Here is a 19046-nt window from a genome sequence, read left to right on the forward strand (position 1 = left end):
TTTAAGAATACAACTGCATTTCACAATGTCAAATACCGTTGTATAATCAACATTAATTAATATTAATCAACACGCTTTTCGATTTATTTTTGCGATCAAATAGAACCGTGCAACGTTAGCTAGTGTCCTTGAATTCTTAAACCTATTCGTTTAAAAGAGTCGCTACTTTACGCCGGAGGAACAGATTCCCTCTTGAATTATTTCGTTCAATTAACATAGGTTCGATTTCCCTTTCGTTGAAAAAATTGTCTTGTTACTCGGGCCGGGAAAATAGTTAATCCAGCTTTGCAACGAACACGTTTGGAACTGAATGTTAATGCCACAACGGTATTACCAACTCCTCCCATTCTTCTGCATCTACGAGTTAACTTTCTTTGACCTTGAGAAGATTAATACGCCGGGATTTAATTAAAGCTACCAATTTTAATCATAGCGTTCATTAGAAGCGGTAATAATCTTCGTGCTCAGTCGGCTGACGGAAGCCGCGTTGTGAAAAGAAATCGAGCGAACATTAACCATCTGATTGATTGCACTTGCCGTGTTCGCTTCCGTGATACATTTGCATAATGCATTTCCCTCGGAAAATTATAGCTTTACCGGTTTGAAAAATCTGTCCTTACTGTGAAATCGCAAAATAGACAGATTTTTGATCGTTTAAGAATAAGATTCTCCATTTTTATTTCCTGTGATCGAGTGGCGTAATTTGTTCGCGTCGACTATTTGCATCATATTTTCGAGAAACAAACAAATAAAAACCACGCCTAATTATTTCATATTCTTCTCCGGAGAAATAACTTGCACATATATATTTTTGTTGCACCATAAGTTTACGTGATCGGAAATTGATGGATTTTAAGATCTTCGTTCAATTATTTATGGATACCTTTTTTTTCACCGATGTCGTCTTAGCAAAATTCGTTATCAGCTGAAAAAAATGTTTGCGAACTTTGTCGCATGTTACGTAATACTTCCTAAGACGCAACACACGGTTCATAAGTGAAAATTCACTTCATATACGTTGAAAATATCTATATCTATTGTCAGTTTTGGTAGTAAATCATACAAAACCTGCCTCTAACGAGTAACTATAATATTTATTAATAATTTATATACTTTGCGAAAGTAATGTGAAAAAGGTCATATTCTTACATTGGACGACGTATGCTCCTAATTCCGCGGCCAGGTCGAACGACACAGGAAGTCGTCCTTGGAGAATATCCTGCTTCACTTGGAGGAAAAACTGGTACCTTGAATAAAAAAGAACACATATTTTTATCGTATGAATAAAAAGCAAGAACAAGACGACAAACTTTTTCTTCGATAGTTTTCGATGAAAATTTAATTTTAACACATCTGTTTTATTTTTAATATTAAAATTGTTTTACGTACTATATAACCATACACCTCGGAAGATAATATTCCATATAATACAATACTAATATATAATGCAGTAATATAAATTTCTATACAATTCTTCTTGCACACAATTTATCGAGATAATATTTTATAAACTAGGTAATAGATCTTTCCTTCTCTCAAAGATATGATAAAGAAAACGTTTGGCAGCCACTGTATGTATGTCGCGTATATAATTAATGACGTATGACACGTATAAACGTCTTACACACGAGAGAAGCAAAAGAAACGAAGCAAAAGAAGCGAAGCAGAAGAAGCGAAGCAAAAGTGGAAAAAGGAGAAAAAGACGAAGAAGAATGGGAGGGAAAAAAGGAAAAGTTACGAGATGGGGTCAACTTGCGGCTCGACTCGCCGTGAACTTCGATTTTGCCATCGTTGCCCTCGCGGTTTCTCCTCTTGTAAAGTCGTCGTTAAAGGATTTCGTAGTTTCTTTTTCTTTTCTCGCTTGTACCATCCGTTGCCACGACCTTTCTCTGCCGATATTACTTGCCGTCTCTTTCCTTTCGCGCGCGTTCTCCCTTTCATGCTCGTATGCACGTTTTCCCTCGCAAGCAGATTCCTTTTCGCTAGCACACTTTTTTTCCGCTTCTTCTTTTCCCTCGCTTTTTTTCATTTTCTACCTGCCAATCTCTCGTGCCTTCTCGTTCTTTGCTCATCCACCAGAATCGCTTTCACCCCCCGTTCTGTCATTGAGAATATCTCACATTCGTCTTGACTGTTTTCCCGTTGTTCTATTTACAAAAACGATTTATCAGCAGCGAGCTCCAGCAATATATTTTTATTTAAGTCCTGCTGACACGGCGTAAAAAGTTCACGAAGAATTTTGAAAAGCGATTGAGGTAAATATCAATAAGTATCTTTCTGATTCTTAGATTCCAAAATAATATTTGATTTAAAAGTTTAATACAATTCTTTAAGAAACATAGTAACGTTGTAACCTTCCCTCATATCCTTGAGCAGTATCTCTTTTCTTTAGTTCCAGCAATAGGTGTCTTTTATAGAAAACGACATCCTCGCTTAAAGCACCGTTTGCTTGGCTCGTCGCGCGATAAACATCCTTTCTATTTCATTTTCTTGATATACACGATCCCCGAACGCTGTTTATTAACGCATGAATAATTCCCCGACCGGTTGTGAATCCTCCACATCCTTCGAAGCCAGACCGAATCCCCGACAGACATTTCCCTCTTTCATATTCCATTTCTTCTCCATTCTCCTGCGCTTTATCTTTTTCCTCCCTTAGTCTGCTGATGCAAGGATTACCTGCGAAATTCGTTTTAGGATAATTCCATAGGATTTACCATCGCTCTTCCGTTTTTCCCGCCTCTCCATCCGCGAATTCTCGTCGCGCGTATCGTTCGTCTCAAACACAAATATACACGCGTATATAGCTCTCGTCTCGTTTGTACTCTCTCTCAACAGACTGCAGAAGAAATTTAATATATTATCCTGAAATCATTAAGATCCCATTTATTAAGTTCCTCTTTTTCGCTAGAGGAATTCTTCGTCTCTTCCTTTTCCAGTCATCGCCTCAATCAGTCTGCTTTCTTGTCTCGTCTTCCTCGCGTCCCTCCCTCGTTTAACCTCGTCCTCCCTTCTCTCTCCTGCTTTTTTTCTCTCGCATACTTGTTCTTTTTTCCTGCTAGGTCCACGTTTTTCTTCCTCTTCTTCTTGCTGCCGATGCAACCTCTACTCCCTTTCATTCTCGTTTCTCTCTTTCTCCCTTTCTCGGCAACCTCCTGCCTCCATCTCTTGCTTTCTTTTCGCCACCGTTACCCGATCGTGGGGAATACCGCTTATTAACACGCCACGTCAGTGCCTGCCGACTATAAATCTGCTCGCGTTATTAAGGAATTGTCAATTCGCTTTCCGGGCCGCTTTCTCATTTTTCAAAGTCGGATAAAGACGTCTTCGCCGCGTTTCCCTCTCGTTTCTCAAGTTCTCGTGCTCTCCTTCGTCTCACCCATACCACTTGAACTCTCGAGGAATTACCAGGCGATTCAAGTCCCGACCTCTTCGTGCACCGCCTCCATTTACATCGCGTTTCAGACGTTCCTGGTTACGTTAACTTTTTACGTTTCCGCGTAAACTATACAGTGTAAATGCGCGCGCACGCGACGTCAAATGAGATTCGGTTTTAAAGCATTTCGACAACAGTTAACGAATTTTTCGCCAATCGTCTATTTTCTTCTTAATCTATTTTACATGTTACAAATTATCCTTTATTGTCACCTTTACATGCCTTTCTTTTTATCATTTATATCGCCTTCTACTTTCATCCATTTTGAACCATTTTATTTTATTCCTTTTCACGTTCTTTTACTCGTTGCTCGATCTTCGATCTTCAAAAATGTCAGTTCCATGAACACACAAGTATGCTTTAATCGTATCAACTTTGAAACGAATTATTCGTTGAATTTCTTTTGTTAGAAGTGTAGGATATTTTACAGAAGTAAGATAATCAATGTAATAAAACAGCAAAAATACATTACAATTGGAATTACCAAAAGGAGTAAGAAAGTAGCCTTAATGCCTACGTATGCAAACGGGTTAATTGATTAGCGGATAGAATAGAAAGTCTTTGCAAAAGATCGTAAAGAAATAATAAAAGGTTGCAGAAAGTAAATCAAATTTTATACATTTTATGCCCTTTGAGCGAATCTTTTTTTGAGAACACCTAATCGACTCGTCTTTCTTCGTGGATTCTCTCATTTCTTACTCGTGGAACTTTAGTTCGCTCGTTCCTCTGATTCGTTCGCGCGTGCAAGAAACGCTCGCCAAAGTGAGCGATAACGACACGGAGCGGGTCGCGCGCACGCACGAACGAACGCAGGAACGAATAATTTCGACGCACTCGGAATTCTCAAACGTTACCGGCAATTCTGGAATTCCCTGGAATTTTGAGGTTCGCGATCGACCACAGATCGCATGCAGGCGTGACGTCGAACGAAAATTGTCGGCATTATCGGTGCATGCGCTAAATTTCACGGCAAACGGCGCGTTTTCGCGCTCTCAGAAAATCGATGATCGCTCGTGACTCCAAATGAAAGCACGAGTTCACCGAATACGTGCCTTGAAAAGTGCACAGGGAGAACTGACTGCCAGCAATTTGTTACAGCGTTCTTTTCGCAAAAGTTTCAGTCCTCTCTGACGTTATCTCTACTGTAAATTCTACTCCTTGCAATAAGTATTCCACGTTGTTAATTCGGTTTTCTCTTAATCACGTGGTTTCTCGTCAAATATATTAGAATCCAATAAGTCCGGACCGACAAAGACAGAATTCGTAACGTTTCAGATGAAATGGGAAGTTTATTGGTTCAGGACGTATCTAAAATCTTGAATATTTAGAAATTAAACGTCTATTTAAAGAAAATGGAAATGGTACTGAAAACGGAAGCTTTTAATAAACAGCGTAACAATAAACGGCATGGATTTGCTGGACGACCTAATATATAACTTAAGATAAAACGATATAAGCTGGGCAGTAACTTATGACTCACCAAAATAAATAGCTCGTCGTTTATCCTATTTAATCGTTTCGAAACTACTACACCGAACTACATATCGGAGGTAAGCACCTTGCCGAGGAGTGTCTGGGTGTCGCGTATCCCATATTCAACGCGCCTTTTTATATTTTCACGCGACCATACACGAACAAATAAAAGTGGAGAATCGTCGAAACGACAATGTCTTATCCTCACTGCACGAACGGATGCGCTACTTCTTGAGCTACGATTTTATATCACGCAGTCCAGTCGCACAATCTGTATCTGTATTTTATATCCTGTTATATCATGTCGGGGTACGCAGCCGGGAATTTTTGCCGCGTGTTAAGGAGCTTTCACACCGACGGGCGACCCGAGGATTTGTGAATCAGAACATGCTACAGATCTGTGAATTTTTCTCGAGGAGGAAAGCTTTGGGAAAACGGGGAAAGTTTCGTCCGTCTTATCAGGGATTAGTCACAGGTATGATAACATAGAAAGGTGGTATTTCGCTTGGTAGAAAGAATTTTCTACGATAGATTCATAATATTACCTGTGTGATTGGCAATACTAGGTGTAAAGAATTTTTCATTCATGCAAACTTCTTCCTTTTCTCGTCCATTTCGTCCATCGATGCATCAAATATGAATATTCAATAAAAATAACGCAACAACCGCCCCATTCCAGAAAAGAATCTTTACAAGAATCTATATACCTCATCTCGTTTAGTACTTTTATTCAATGAGGAAACTCTGGTAAATTCAGTTGCATGCACATTCCAAGATGCCAATCGAGAAAAATAGTTTACGAAGTTGCGCGCTATCGATTTCCATATTGCGTTTGCAATTACAAGAAATTGCACCGGCGAATATCGAAATACAGCCATGTAAATCGATGTACGGATGGCGCACGGACATATAAAACAGTTCTCTGTGAGCGTGAGCGAGCGAGGTGGAAGCCAGACACGGAATTGCTACGTCAATGAAACATCGTCGAGGGCCTCTGGAACTCGAAGAAAAAGGAAGTTACGATCTCCTGGAGGATCGTGGGCGGACATTAGTAACGATAGGCAGCGGTGCGAGTTGCCTTCTAACGTTTCTGCGCTACCGAGATGAAGAAAAGCCACCTAACGAGATTTTGTGAGATTAAACGATCGTAAAACAACGCGGAGATATCATCGATTAATGGCATCGCGTAATGGTATTCTTGAACAAATCAACAAAATATTCATTGATATAGCAACAAATTAACAAAATATTTATTGGTACAGGAACAAATTAACGAACTATTCATTGGTATAGAACTGCGAATAAATTAGAAGTGATTTTGTAGTTCGTTTAAGATTTATTGAGAAAATTCAAATAACGTTGCATTTTCGTGTTAAACATAATCGTGGTTAGATCGGAAATATGTTTATACATATTGTTTATACTCATCTTATGTGAGTAGCTATTTCGTGTATAGAATTACCTTTCTCTAAATCAGCATAACGATTTGCTTTATTTTTCTAGGTATACAACAGGAAACAAAAGTTTAGAAAAGGTAGACGCGCAGAACAAAAGAAAAAGAAACGCCTACCGTACGAATTCAACAATGTTCTTTATAATTTTCATTTTCGGTAGGTAATTATTATCTATCGATCAATGGTTAATTGCTATGGACCAGCGAGAAATACGCTGCCTCAGGGCTAAATATGCTAATCTATAGTCAAGAACCCGAAGTTAGTTGTTGGATAGAAACGAGAGAGGTGTTTCCGTTTCGATCACCGGAGGGGTCAATACTCTCGTCTGCGGTACTGATACAGCGAAACGGCTATCAGACGTTTCGCGAACTTCGCATAGTTTTAGCAAAACTCGAACTAACGCATCGACTGATACCTGACCGCCTATTACATATTTTACTCGTTGAGAATTTCTAGAATTTTAGAACGATCAACATGCAATTTGAATAAAATTATAAAACCTCTTTTAATGCTTTCCACTCAACGATAAAAAGCGCCTACATGTAAAAGAAAATATCAATAATATTTTGGAATTAATTTTCTAAAAATGCACACTACACGTTATAAAACAAGGAGATAAAAGGGACTTAGAAATGCATTACTACAGTCGGCAGATCGAATAATTCTCTCCCATCAACCACTCCCTAAACACTCTGCCATTATACACAAATCGTTTATCCGACAACAGTCGTCGTATTTCCCTCGTTATTCGTATTCCATCGTGTAGCTATAAGAAGATCGAGACAACTACGACATAGAATTGGAACGTCCACGATTCTGCCTCGTCGTACAAGCGGAACGACGATGCTAACAGTCACATAAATTTCCACAGTTCGCGTTTTAACACCTTCGAATACCACGATATTGTGAAACTAAATAGTCCTTAACGTTCGTCATCTGCTCGCTAGAACAACAAAAGTAACAGCGGTAGGACCGTAAAACGCATATCGCGAACGTGTACGATCGTATCTTTCCTTTGAAAAACTCGCTCCATCTCGGTGAACACACCAAAAATCAAGGACGTTTAACCATTTTGCATCTGTGGCCGAGTTATCTCGCGACGCAATGTCATTTGTGCGACGCTTTAGGTGAGATGTACATTCATTAAAACGCGAGATATCTGATTTGGATGAAAATTAGTTTGCGAGAAATCTTCGAAGTGCAATGGATTTAAATAATGCCGAACGTAAGATGCGTTTAGCATGCACTTTCCACCTAATACGTGTACTCTAATATACATACAGTCTGTCTTTCTTTATTTTGCAGTCTTCTGCATTTGCTTCGAGATTTGCTTAAACATTCATTCACTAACGTTCGATCCTTTCACGTATCCGTAGAGCTAGAACCTCAGTCTCTCGCAATAAGCGAATAAAAAGAAGCAATCGCACAGAATTCCCGTTTCAAAGTTATGGTCTCGATACTGTAACGTTTATTTAGAAATATCGAAAAACAGACACGCGAGATATAGTTGTAACCAATCTGCATCGTTCGTGTTATAATTCTCGACCAGCTTTCGATTTCTGCGAAAACAAATATGCAGTGATGGCGGGAGCAAATGCGCATCTTACCGGAATTATTTATAAGCGGTTGGTAGCGCGTAAATATTGATATCCCGCGGTTCGTTCATTGTGCAATGGAGTCGAAGATGCAACCACGACGGGGCCTCGACAAGCGTCCATCGATTGCTCATACTCGGGATAAAAGATGAACGCATTTGCATATAGATTGTGTTCGTCTGTTTCCAAAGACGCCTTTTCTTCCCTTCCCTCGGTACACCGGATCGTGTGGCTATACCGAATCAACCGAATGGGCGTCTTTCCCCGAGTTTTTATTTTGCCGGAAAAATCTTGAACGATGGACGACAAGCTTAATGCCGTGAAAACCGCTGAATTTTTCCGCCCTGTCGCGATAATACATGGTCTCCTAGTGTGACAAATCCTTTTTCTTTGTTAATTTGTTGGTAGCTCTTAACGAATTACGAAAGGAACGATAATACCTGGCGACGTTATTGGATTTCGTCGGAACAAGTCGATATCTTGGCAGAAGAAAGGATGGATAGAGGTGCGGTAAAAGAACGAATAGTGCGGTAAAAGATTGATTAAGAGTAGGATGTTTGGTGATTTGATAAGGCATTATATGACCAGATAGATGTTAGTAATTGATAAGTTAATTTCAAGTAAAGTGCTTACGCCTTCGATTCGTTATCGTTGGGCTTCATAACGAATAGGTAGAAGGGATTTCTAATTAAGCCGAAGTATACAAAGTTTGTATAATAATTGTATGTATATCGGTTCGATTGTGGATCGCTTATAACTTATAACTAATACAGATTACCAAGAAAAATTAAGACATTATAATAGGAAAAAATAACTAGAAACTCATAAAGCTTGACAAATTTTAAAAATCTGATAGAAACACAGAATATAAGCTAATATAGCAAGAAAAGAGATCAGATCCTACAAGAAACGGTGAGAACCTATCTATCTAAATTACTAAAGTTTGGTACCTCGCGACTAATTTGTACTTATATTTGCAGTCAATATTCATAAACTAAAAACGACGAGAAGTTAAGGATAATACGTGATTTTAACGAAAACCTGCGCTATTCTAGCTTCAAGATGAGCTAATAAAGAAAACAGGTTTCCTCCGTAATCACGATCATCTAGAATGCAATGTTAATGTTGCTAGTTTTCAAAATTCTTCCGTACGACAGGACGAAAAAGTTTCTATAACTATCGTACATTGAGACGCACAATTTTCAGATTTCCATGAAAGAACGATACTTCGCATTTAGATACGTAATAACAAAATTACCCCCGTGGAAGCCCTCGTGAAAGCAATCAAACGAGTCGACGAGTTTCATAGTGTATAACGTTTCACGAAATATATACGTAGACACGCGTAATGTATATATATTTTGCAAAAATAAATGCTACGATAATGATACAAAAAACTTACTTGGTAAAGAAATCAACATTAATATAGTCAACTACTGAAAGCAATGGCTGCAATCGTTTAAAAAAAAATTCGTTGTTAAATTTATATAATACATTCTAGGAAACTCTTTGTAGCCCTTTTCTTTTCGTACTACTAAGTTTTACGTTTACCGTCTAATCGCTAATTAATAATTTGCTTCGTGCATCACTTTGTAAGAAATCGAAAAAAATAAAACAATCCCTTACCGTGCTTCCATCACGCGGAAGCGGATCCGAAATATTCGAGATCGACCAAGGCGGTAGTTCTCTCCCTCGACTCCGCTCGCGGTCGACCACAAGAGGAAGAAACACCGTGAATGATCGATACCAACCGCAGCGAAGTCGACAGTCTCAAAAAAATGATTGTTTTATCTTGGCAGGTGGAACTTAAAGGGAAGCAGCGTTCGCAAAGCGGAGGAAAAGGTAAAAGCTAGAATCGTACACAGGGGTTGTGAAACTCCCTCCAGCGAGCAACGAATCAATCGAGTCGGTTTATCGGTGACAGAACCCTCAATTTTTCTCTAGATTTCCATTAAAAAGGTCCGTTACACCCTGCCGTCGACATCGGCATTCGCTTATACTCTTGTCGACGCTTGATCGGCTAAATCGATCCACTCACGGATATATATTACGTATAAGGCTGATAAAAAGCTGCAAGAAATGACGGTGATTCCTCTCAAGAAGCTAATACCGTTCGTACGAATTTTCGAGATATTTCGCGAATCCGATGGTTGCATTGAATTTCTTTGCAATATACACGTAAGTCAATATGTGCAATTCAATTTGAAATTACTAGAATCTACAGAAGTTATCGATCAAAGGTAATTGAACAACCGATTCCAGAGTTAGATATTCAAAGATATGTGTACTTCGTCATCGTACCGTAATTTTATTAAGATCGTTAGAACTTCAGTACAGATCTCTCTGAAGATTCATAACAGAATGCATTGTAGGTTAAGTACAATAAATTCACTCGCAATTGTCGCCTGATAAATTTTAATTATCTTGTGTTCTCATTAAAAGCGTTCAACATTGTAGAAGTATTGAATTTAGTTAATATTTTATACAATGGATCAATAATAACATTGACATTTACGAAGGACTCATATAAGAGATTACTCAATCTCAAAAGTCTAGTTCCAGTTCTACTTATTATTAATTTATTTACAAAAAGTCATCGTATTTCTTTATTACCTCCAATTTCTTACTTCCATGTCGTGCATTCGATTAATTTTTAATAACTATCGTCTGTGATTCTGTCGACTGACGAATCTTATAGTGCACTAAACGATACATAAAACATAAGATTAACATCCAGACAATTCGTTCTTTGTAATTCGAAGGAAGAATAAAAAGGGAAAGAGGCAAAGATAGTAAGTTACATCGAGTAGAGCGATTTGTTTATCAAAAGAAGCGCGCTTGCGTTACTGGAACGAGTGCAATGTCGGAGAAGGAGTGTTTTAAATTCTTTTAACTCCTTCGCTGGAATGACGCTGAGGTAAAAAGATTTTCAGGCGTGCTTTGAAGAATTTTAAGCCCAACTCATTAGGATAACGAGACAGGCATCCAGTGCCTGTGACACGAGACCTATACTCGTGCAAACGTGTCTGTTTCGTATTCATGATGCGACATGCGACAGAACCGAGAGCTCGTCCGTGTATACAAACACACGCGAACATAAAACGGGTAGTACTTCGCGTTACTAGTGTTGGAACTGATTGAGAGATTACAAAACTTGCTTCGTCCATTAATTCAAGAATCACGACCGGACAATGTAAAACGATGTAAATTTTCGTCAGCGTTAACTACAAAATCGAATTCTATCTCTCCGACTATAATAGCCAAGGAGAACAAGGAGAGCGAGTACTGTTAGGTTCTCGTAATAAACGTGATACCCATCGACGTGTCTCTCGCTTGTGTTGTTTTCTTCGCGATTAATCGTTTAGCAATTCAAGCCGAGAAGAAATAACGGAGTGGAAGATTGAGAAGTTCACGCTATTGTATTTTAAAACGGAAAACGTGTGAATTTAAGATTAATCGTTGTTTCATGTCCTGGATATTATGAGAAGTTTGCGTGGTTCGTGGTGATGATGATGATAATGATACAGGATGAATATGTATAATTTAATTTCTATTAGTACAGCTAACAAGCATACTGACAGCATACATATTTCAAATTGTGAGCAGTACCTACAAAATAAATATTAACGATATAAGATACGAGGCACGATAATTTAATGACACGGTAGAGGAAGTTTCTCCATGACTACGTAAATTTCTACCATTATTATAACATTTTTAATAATTTACTGTAAAAAGTGTTAATAGTTTTCATATGTTTATTAATACAAGTTCGATGAATTGTATCTATGTCTGTATCTAACAACTTCGTTCGTAGTACCGTTGTTGATAAATTAAAATTTTTGAGACGGATCTCGAAAGATAATGATATGAAATGTTTTTATAATCATCGATATTTTCCTCGACTATTGATTTTAGTTTGTAATGGTTTACCAATACCCTGATATATTTCGTTTTATTCAGACCCATCTTGTGACACTTTTGATCCATTACCCTCTCCAATTTTACTCTTTCTGCCGTGAGATCTACCATATAAATGGAATTCTCGCTCCATTGCATTAATTAAAAAAATAGGGAAACAAAAATATGATCCATCGCATATTTCACTGAAATAATTCTATCAAATGTATTTCCCTTCAGCATAGAACTCAAATACAATTATGTCAAAGCTTGGATCGATAAAATTATTTGCGAGAGGGTGGTTTACAGCATCGAGGGTAGTTAGTGGACTATTCGCGTGACAAGATAAATTCAATCTGCTCACCTTGTGATCTCTTCAATGAGCTTGCAGGGGTCCGCCGCGTAGAATTTCACACCGAAGTAGAGAGTGTAGACATCCGAGCTCGGATCTCCTTTTTGGACTTTCAGTTGCTTTCCGATCTTCTTACTCGGGTCGAGCCATTGCTATAAAGGTGCGCGAATAACACAGTAGAGAATTACTTCTAAATAATTAATCCCCTTCCGATCGAGGCGCGTCACGCTGAAACTGTTGATCAAGCAGACCGGAAATTGCAGGCAGCTTGACATTTCCCGTGGATAATAATCCTATCCTCTTATGGCCCGGGGCCGATGCAATCGACTCCCTTCGGGCCATCCTTCCTATGAATTTTTCATCATCGAAATCTAATTAACCGTTCGATATCCAGTTATTGCATTGATCATACTGCTGTTTGTTCAGAGTCACGCCAAAGACGTAGCAAAGACACCGCTTCGCGTTAAACCGAGTCAATTTGCCTTTTATTATAATTATAGAAGGGAACGCGTCTGTCTCATACCGTAATTGACAAAGCTTTACCAAAAAGCGAACAAAATTTCTCACGCGCGCTACCTTGATCTGAAAATTAAGGTCTAAAGAGCTTTCGAAACGATCATATGATATCTAATTCAATACTCGTGGAAATAAAAAGAAACTTCTTGACATATTTTCATGAAAACAAAAATGAAATTTAAAAACAATGGCGTAGTATATTTTTCAATGAAGTTATTATATGGCGAGATACAATTGCATAATAATTTTAAAATATGTTAAAAGGTATAGTAGGCACGGAAAGTACATAATAAACGTTAGATAAAAAGAATGTCAATGAAACATTTAATATCTTAATATCGCACCCATATAATCGGTACATAAATATCGGGGTAAACACATTTTGCTAGTAACAAATTTAACATATCCGAAGTCACCCAACTAGTACATAAACATCAAGATGAAAATATTTGTAAATGCTTCCTGCACCTACTACACGCTATTCGTTGTAATTTCGATCAACTCGATACGGAAGGTCAATAGAAACAACATCCTTACCGTCTGATTGCTGTGATCCAGGTAACGTAGACCGAAGTAAGCAGTCTCTAATAGATTCAGGTGCCTGAATACCCTATCCAGCAGTTCCTGACCAAGGTTCGAGCTCTGGAAAATAGAAAAAAAGAGCAATGTTTGATTTATCCAGTCAATAACAATGCCGACGTTAGCGACACGAGCGGAATTACTTCCTGAACCGACCTACATTAGTATCACTGCGACGACTTTCGATCCGCGCTCGATCGAGCGTGGTGATTTAAATCGTGATGCGCACGCGTCATTGAGCACGTCGTTCGAACTGCATTAGAACGCGTTTATATGCCTTTGTGCACGAGAACCAACTATCCATCGACGCTGATTCAAGGGGAAGTTGTACGACACGTTTCATAACGGTTCCGTCCCAGCCGCAAAATCGATTTCCGTCTGTTTCCAACCTGAGAATCTCGCGCAATCTGTCATTACGCTCGGTAGATTTTCTAGCTGCACGCGGAATAATTAAGTTCTATCTGTAGCGCGAGCAGCCATATTACGATCGGACATGTGATACTTCGCAATTATTACACAGGACAGAGTGAAATAGAATTTAAAATCGAGTTTAAAACAAAAACGAGTTTAATACAAAACCAGCTCGATCCTCTTGATGTCGTGATAGCACGTCACTTGTTTTACTGTGATAAATAACAGGTATGCTAGATCGAAACGCTTTCGTTGTCGATCGATCTTAGTTTCTTGTCAATGCTTTGTGTTTTCCTTACATTTTCAACATGCGTATTTCTATATTTTCGCAATACATCGTTTGGTTTAATAAAAACAGAAATATTTATGTTATACAAAATAAATAAGTAGGATAAAGACTGGTTTCCTGTATGTAGATTCAATAGTTGCGAGCAATCGCTGTTTTTTTTAGACAGATACTCGTTCCGTTTCTGTTAAATTACATTTTAACGTTCGTATATTCTTCTATATGAGAAGTAATTTCTATACGTGTAACGAAATAATAGGTAGTTGTAACTTCTCGCACAAGGTTACTAAATGTTAGTTCGATGACGCTTAACTTAAATACATATGTCCGTGCTATATCGTGCCCATATGTTCAATAATCTCGCATAGTTCTCCATTAAACTTTCACTTCGAATGCTATAGTAATTAGCATACCAGGCTTCCAAGAGTCAAATATTCTTTTAGAGATATTAATCTACTTAAACATTTTCAACCCGATCAAGAAACAGTGCCTTACCATTCCTACCTTCAAACAATATAACTTAAGAGAAAACTAACAAGGAACTCCAGGAATTAAACCAATTTCCAAGAATCTAATATTCTTCCTTAGCATTTCTAAGAACCTAATATAAAAGTTAAAAGTATCTTGCTAAAAGGACCACCATCAAAAGGAATGCGATCAAGAATTTATTTCCACGATGCAGACCTTACAATTTCTCCAAGTTCCTCTTTGCGTGGTTAAGCCACCTCGATTAGAAAAAAGAGGGTAGAAAGAAAGAAAAAGCGAACAATTCGAGCAGAGACGCCCAATAAAAGAATCGAAAGGTGAAGAATCGAAGATAGTTTACTGCATCGACTCGGCGTCGATTTAACCGCGGGACATCCAGTCGGTGAACTGAGATTGAAATCACCGGTTTCCGGTTCCCAGTTGGCTCCGTGGCTGAGCCATGACGCTCGTTTGTTCCCCTTCGGGGGAAACTAACGGAGATTCACGACGTGTGTTTTCGTACTCGATCGTTTGTTCCTTGAAGATATGGGCTGTGTACGTCCCCGTGCTCATGAATATACGAAGAAGGAAAAATATCCCTGAGTTTGTTCGTAATTAGCGTAGCCGCGTTACCACCTCTTATTCTTTACTCCACGTCCTTTCGTTCTACCGCACAGTCTTCGTCGATCTACTTACATACTTGGCTCTCCGGCGTGTTCTCCGTTTCTCTTCCGCGAGACGTTTGTTGCGTTCAGCTGTCTCCCTCGATCGTTCATTACATACAGAGAGCGCCGTTTCTTGCGCGCACACACCATTGGAATTGGAGGATGATAATTGAAGCCGAGGCTGATGTTTCTAACGATCTTGCGGTGGCTCGACTTTGACAAGTTGCGCGCGATATGTATTGATCATCGCCACGCCGTGCACGTATTCGAGACAATTGTTAGTTTGCGGCGTTACGGCTGCTACGCTTCGTCATTTGTCGAGGGAAAGTGTTCTTCGGAAACGAGGAAACCCGGGACTAGAACGCAAATTAGCGGTGTCTTTCGAGTGATCCGCGTAAATTTTGTTGATTTCCTTTCGTGGGTGTTGAAAGAAAAATTAATAAAAAGTAAATTTATAATGTCACGTCGAAACGTTTGATGTCATAATATTTTGTTCGCAAATATAATTAAGCTTTACGAAATGTCCGATCGAAATATGTACTACTAAACGATAAAGTCATTTGAGTACCATCGTTTCTGCCATTTCCTTCGTATCATTTTCTCTTCAAATACTCGTTACACTATGAGCATTTCGCACACAGGTCACAGAATTTCACGACGATAAGTAAACGTATTGTTGATTTCTCTAACGATCGAATAATAATATATCATTCATATGAAAGATGTAAATACGTAGAAATAATCAATATCTGCATCTTTATTATCCGTTATAGTTAATATCAATGAAGCAAATTTCCTTGAATATAAAATAATAGAATTGAAATGTAAAATTGAAATCGGAGCGACTTTTTCTTAGATTATTCTTAAAATTTTTCTGCCATAAAATGTTGAAAAACGATATTTTACCTTTTCTTATCAACATTTTTCAAGATCTCCCTTCGTCTAATATGGAATCTTTTATTCGTCAGTTGATAAAATCACCAAGAAGATTGAACCGAAAAAAATTTTACCTTATGACACATTTTTATCTGAATAATGAGCGAAACAATAATCACAAACTACTGCACACGTTTCATAAACGTTTATCAATACAGAGGGCATGCGGGCAAAAGACCAAGTGCCAGCCAATATCTAACAAAGAAATTCGTTAAGTAAAATTAGGTAATGATTTTCGATAGCCGGGGTCAACAACAAAGCATCGGGGCATGCACGACCGAAGAAAAGGAAGGAAAATGAAAGAGAAAAAGCGAAAGAAATATCGAACGAGGCAGCTCTGTCTCGCTCTCGTTTTTTCTTCTTTCGTTCTTTTCAACTCTGGCTATACTTGTATCTGGATCGCGGCATCATGAAATTTATTGTAGGTGCCGTGAACCCATCCACGGCTCTGGCATCTATTCTACCTCTGCTGCACCTGCACTTTTACCACGACGAGGTGGTTTGCACCTTCCACGGATCAGGCCAGTTCTTCTTCTACCAGGGACAGGTATAATGACATTGGAATCGGTGCAACGAACGAATGCACAGTGCGCGTCACTGCGTAATTTGTTGCAAGAGCAAAAACATATTTCCAGCGAAAAATGTGATTACTGCTCCTCCATAGTTTACTTGGTGCGCGTCGAACGAATTTATTAATGAACGAGCTCAGGGGTATACGAAGATCGCCACGACAAGTTCATAAATGTTGCACTTTTATCGGAACAAACAGGGACGTGTATCGTGTGTCCGGTACACGAAGGTAGAATTTGTTATATCAAACGAATGCTCCTGTGGATCAGACCATTTAAATGATTCACTCGGTTCCATGCAAAATTTACTTTTTAGGAGCAGAGCAGTTTTCCACGCACGGTTCTAGGCTAAACGATTAAAAAGTCAACAGTTCGCGAACTATAGATTGTATTCTATAGAACTTTTGATTTAATGAAGTAAATGTTCCTAGTGGAACAAAGGCAGAAAATAGAAAAACCCGTGAAATTAAAAACAAATATTTAATCGATTTAAAAAAGAGATTTGAATGTTCGAAAAAAAGCTCTAATTTAAAGGGAGTCCTACTATGGGTGCAACGAGCTTCTTCCCTTTATTAAGCTCCGATCGTAGACAGGAATAGTTTCCTTTGCAACGCTACACTTGCAAAGAATGCGGGCAATTTTATTAAAACGTGCCCTTATCTTCTAGCTCACTCGTTGAATCTCCCACAACGCATACGAACGCGCGATCCAAGTGAAATATAGTGTTCCCGGACCAACGAAGTATATCGCGATTTTATCAGTCGGTCGAAATACAAAAAATCGTCACGGTTGTGCTGCAACCGGAACAATGTTATCATAGGAACATACCGAAACAAAGACGTAATCCGCGCGAAGAAGAGGGACGGCCGAAGAGGAAAGCAATAGTTCGACGAGAGGGAAAGAGAAGAGGAAGAAGACGAAGAAGGTGGAAAGGTGCAGAAAAGAAACGTCGATGGCCCAAGGTTTACTGCTCATCTCGACCGGTTACTCTCGTAAGTCCTTTTAAATCTCGGTAATCTACGTGGTTGGTACCGCGAACATCGAAGCTTTTCGAAAACAGTGACAACCATGATGGAAACGAGGATCCCGTCGACCAACGATCAGCACAGAGACGAGCACACTTTTGTCGTCCACGAGCTACGTGATTCTCGACAGACACGCGTAGCTTCTGAATATTTTGGATTTCGTGGATCGACTGATGCCTTCGTGGAATCGCAAACGAGGGAAATGAAAGGGCTGCATTTTTTAACGAGATTTATGTTTCCGCGTGCAACGTGACTCACGAAAGGAACGGTCGATGAAGAAGCTGGAGAATCCAACTTGCGATGTTATGAGTACGATTTGTTCGTAATTCGTATCGGCGTTACAAAGTACGTATTATAAAATTTCGCGTTGTTATTAAAAAAGATTCGTGGCCGAGATAGGCATAATCGTCCCCAAAAGGAGTCCTCAAGAAGATGCAGAGCACCAACTGGTTCCTGACCAAAGGTTTGGCGGATCGGAAGATCGAAGAACTTCAATGTCCACAAGAAGAATCGACTTGGACCTCACTCCCTGGCCATATCCCAGACCCGCGATGAAATTCGCCCGGCTGCTTCCAGGATGCATTGTTTTCGCCTTTTTCTTCTCTCTCTCTCTCTCTCTCTCTCTCTCTCTCTTTCTTTCTCTTTTTCCTTCTCTTGTATCCCTTCTTCCCTCAGCTTACGAGCGCCAGCGGCTTGGTTTCGGTGTATATATACGACACAGCATCGGTATCGGCGGATACGTATGTATACTACCTGTACGTATAACAGAGCGAAGGTCTATGCCCTGATGCTGCTGGCCCGATGTTCGGGCTCAGGGGTACAGGAACACGCGGCAGGCAGAAGACCAGCAGAAGAAGAAGAGGAAGGTGCTGGAAGAGAGTAGACGGAGGGACGCGACTCGATAGAATCTGGTGAGGCTTATTCCACCGGTCTTTTTTCACCTTTTGCTTACATAATGTATTCTCAAACGTACATACGGCTCTGGGTACTCTGCTACCAGTGAGCCTTTACGTATGGCATCCGCATGGGCCCTCTCGTGCCGTCTGTGTGCCTTCGTGTTGGTACGCGCGTCCACGTACGTGCTCTCTCTACACGCTCTACGTTCTACACTCTACGACGGGATGGTCGTGTGGGTGTACGTGGACGTTCGCGGCAACGGGAGACACTCTTATCGTTGTCCACCCATACGTCCATTGCTGGCCGTTTCGCCGTGGCCGACGCTGTCGTCGTCGTTGTACGCCCGCAAACGTGACGGAGGCGTGTCACATCGGAATACAAAAGGTATAATACCCACATACCGATGCCGCTAACTCATACCTACCGGGGAATACCAATTTTCGAGCTACGAGCTCTGTTCATCGCCGCGGCCTCGACGCACTCCGTC

At 39.6% G+C, this 19046-nt stretch overlaps 1 protein-coding gene across 4 annotated transcripts in view; it reads right to left on the reverse strand.

The window, feature by feature from the left end:
• Positions 1-19046, reverse strand: part of LOC100742318 (band 4.1-like protein 4) — a 63547-nt gene that overhangs the window by 14746 nt on the left and 29755 nt on the right. For all 4 annotated transcript variants that reach the window (XM_012390680.3, XM_012390681.3, XM_012390682.3 and 1 more), the window contains 3 exons: positions 13264-13368; positions 12223-12362; positions 1150-1247 (listed from right to left, as the gene is read on the reverse strand). In XM_012390680.3, coding sequence (XP_012246103.1) covers positions 1150-1247; positions 12223-12362; positions 13264-13368 — 343 coding nt within the window. The remainder of the gene's footprint in view (positions 1-1149; positions 1248-12222; positions 12363-13263; positions 13369-19046) is intronic.

Source organism: Bombus impatiens, unplaced genomic scaffold (assembly GCF_000188095.3).
Source record: "Bombus impatiens unplaced genomic scaffold, BIMP_2.2 scf_0837, whole genome shotgun sequence".
In the NCBI taxonomy this organism is placed as follows: domain Eukaryota; kingdom Metazoa; phylum Arthropoda; class Insecta; order Hymenoptera; family Apidae; genus Bombus; species Bombus impatiens.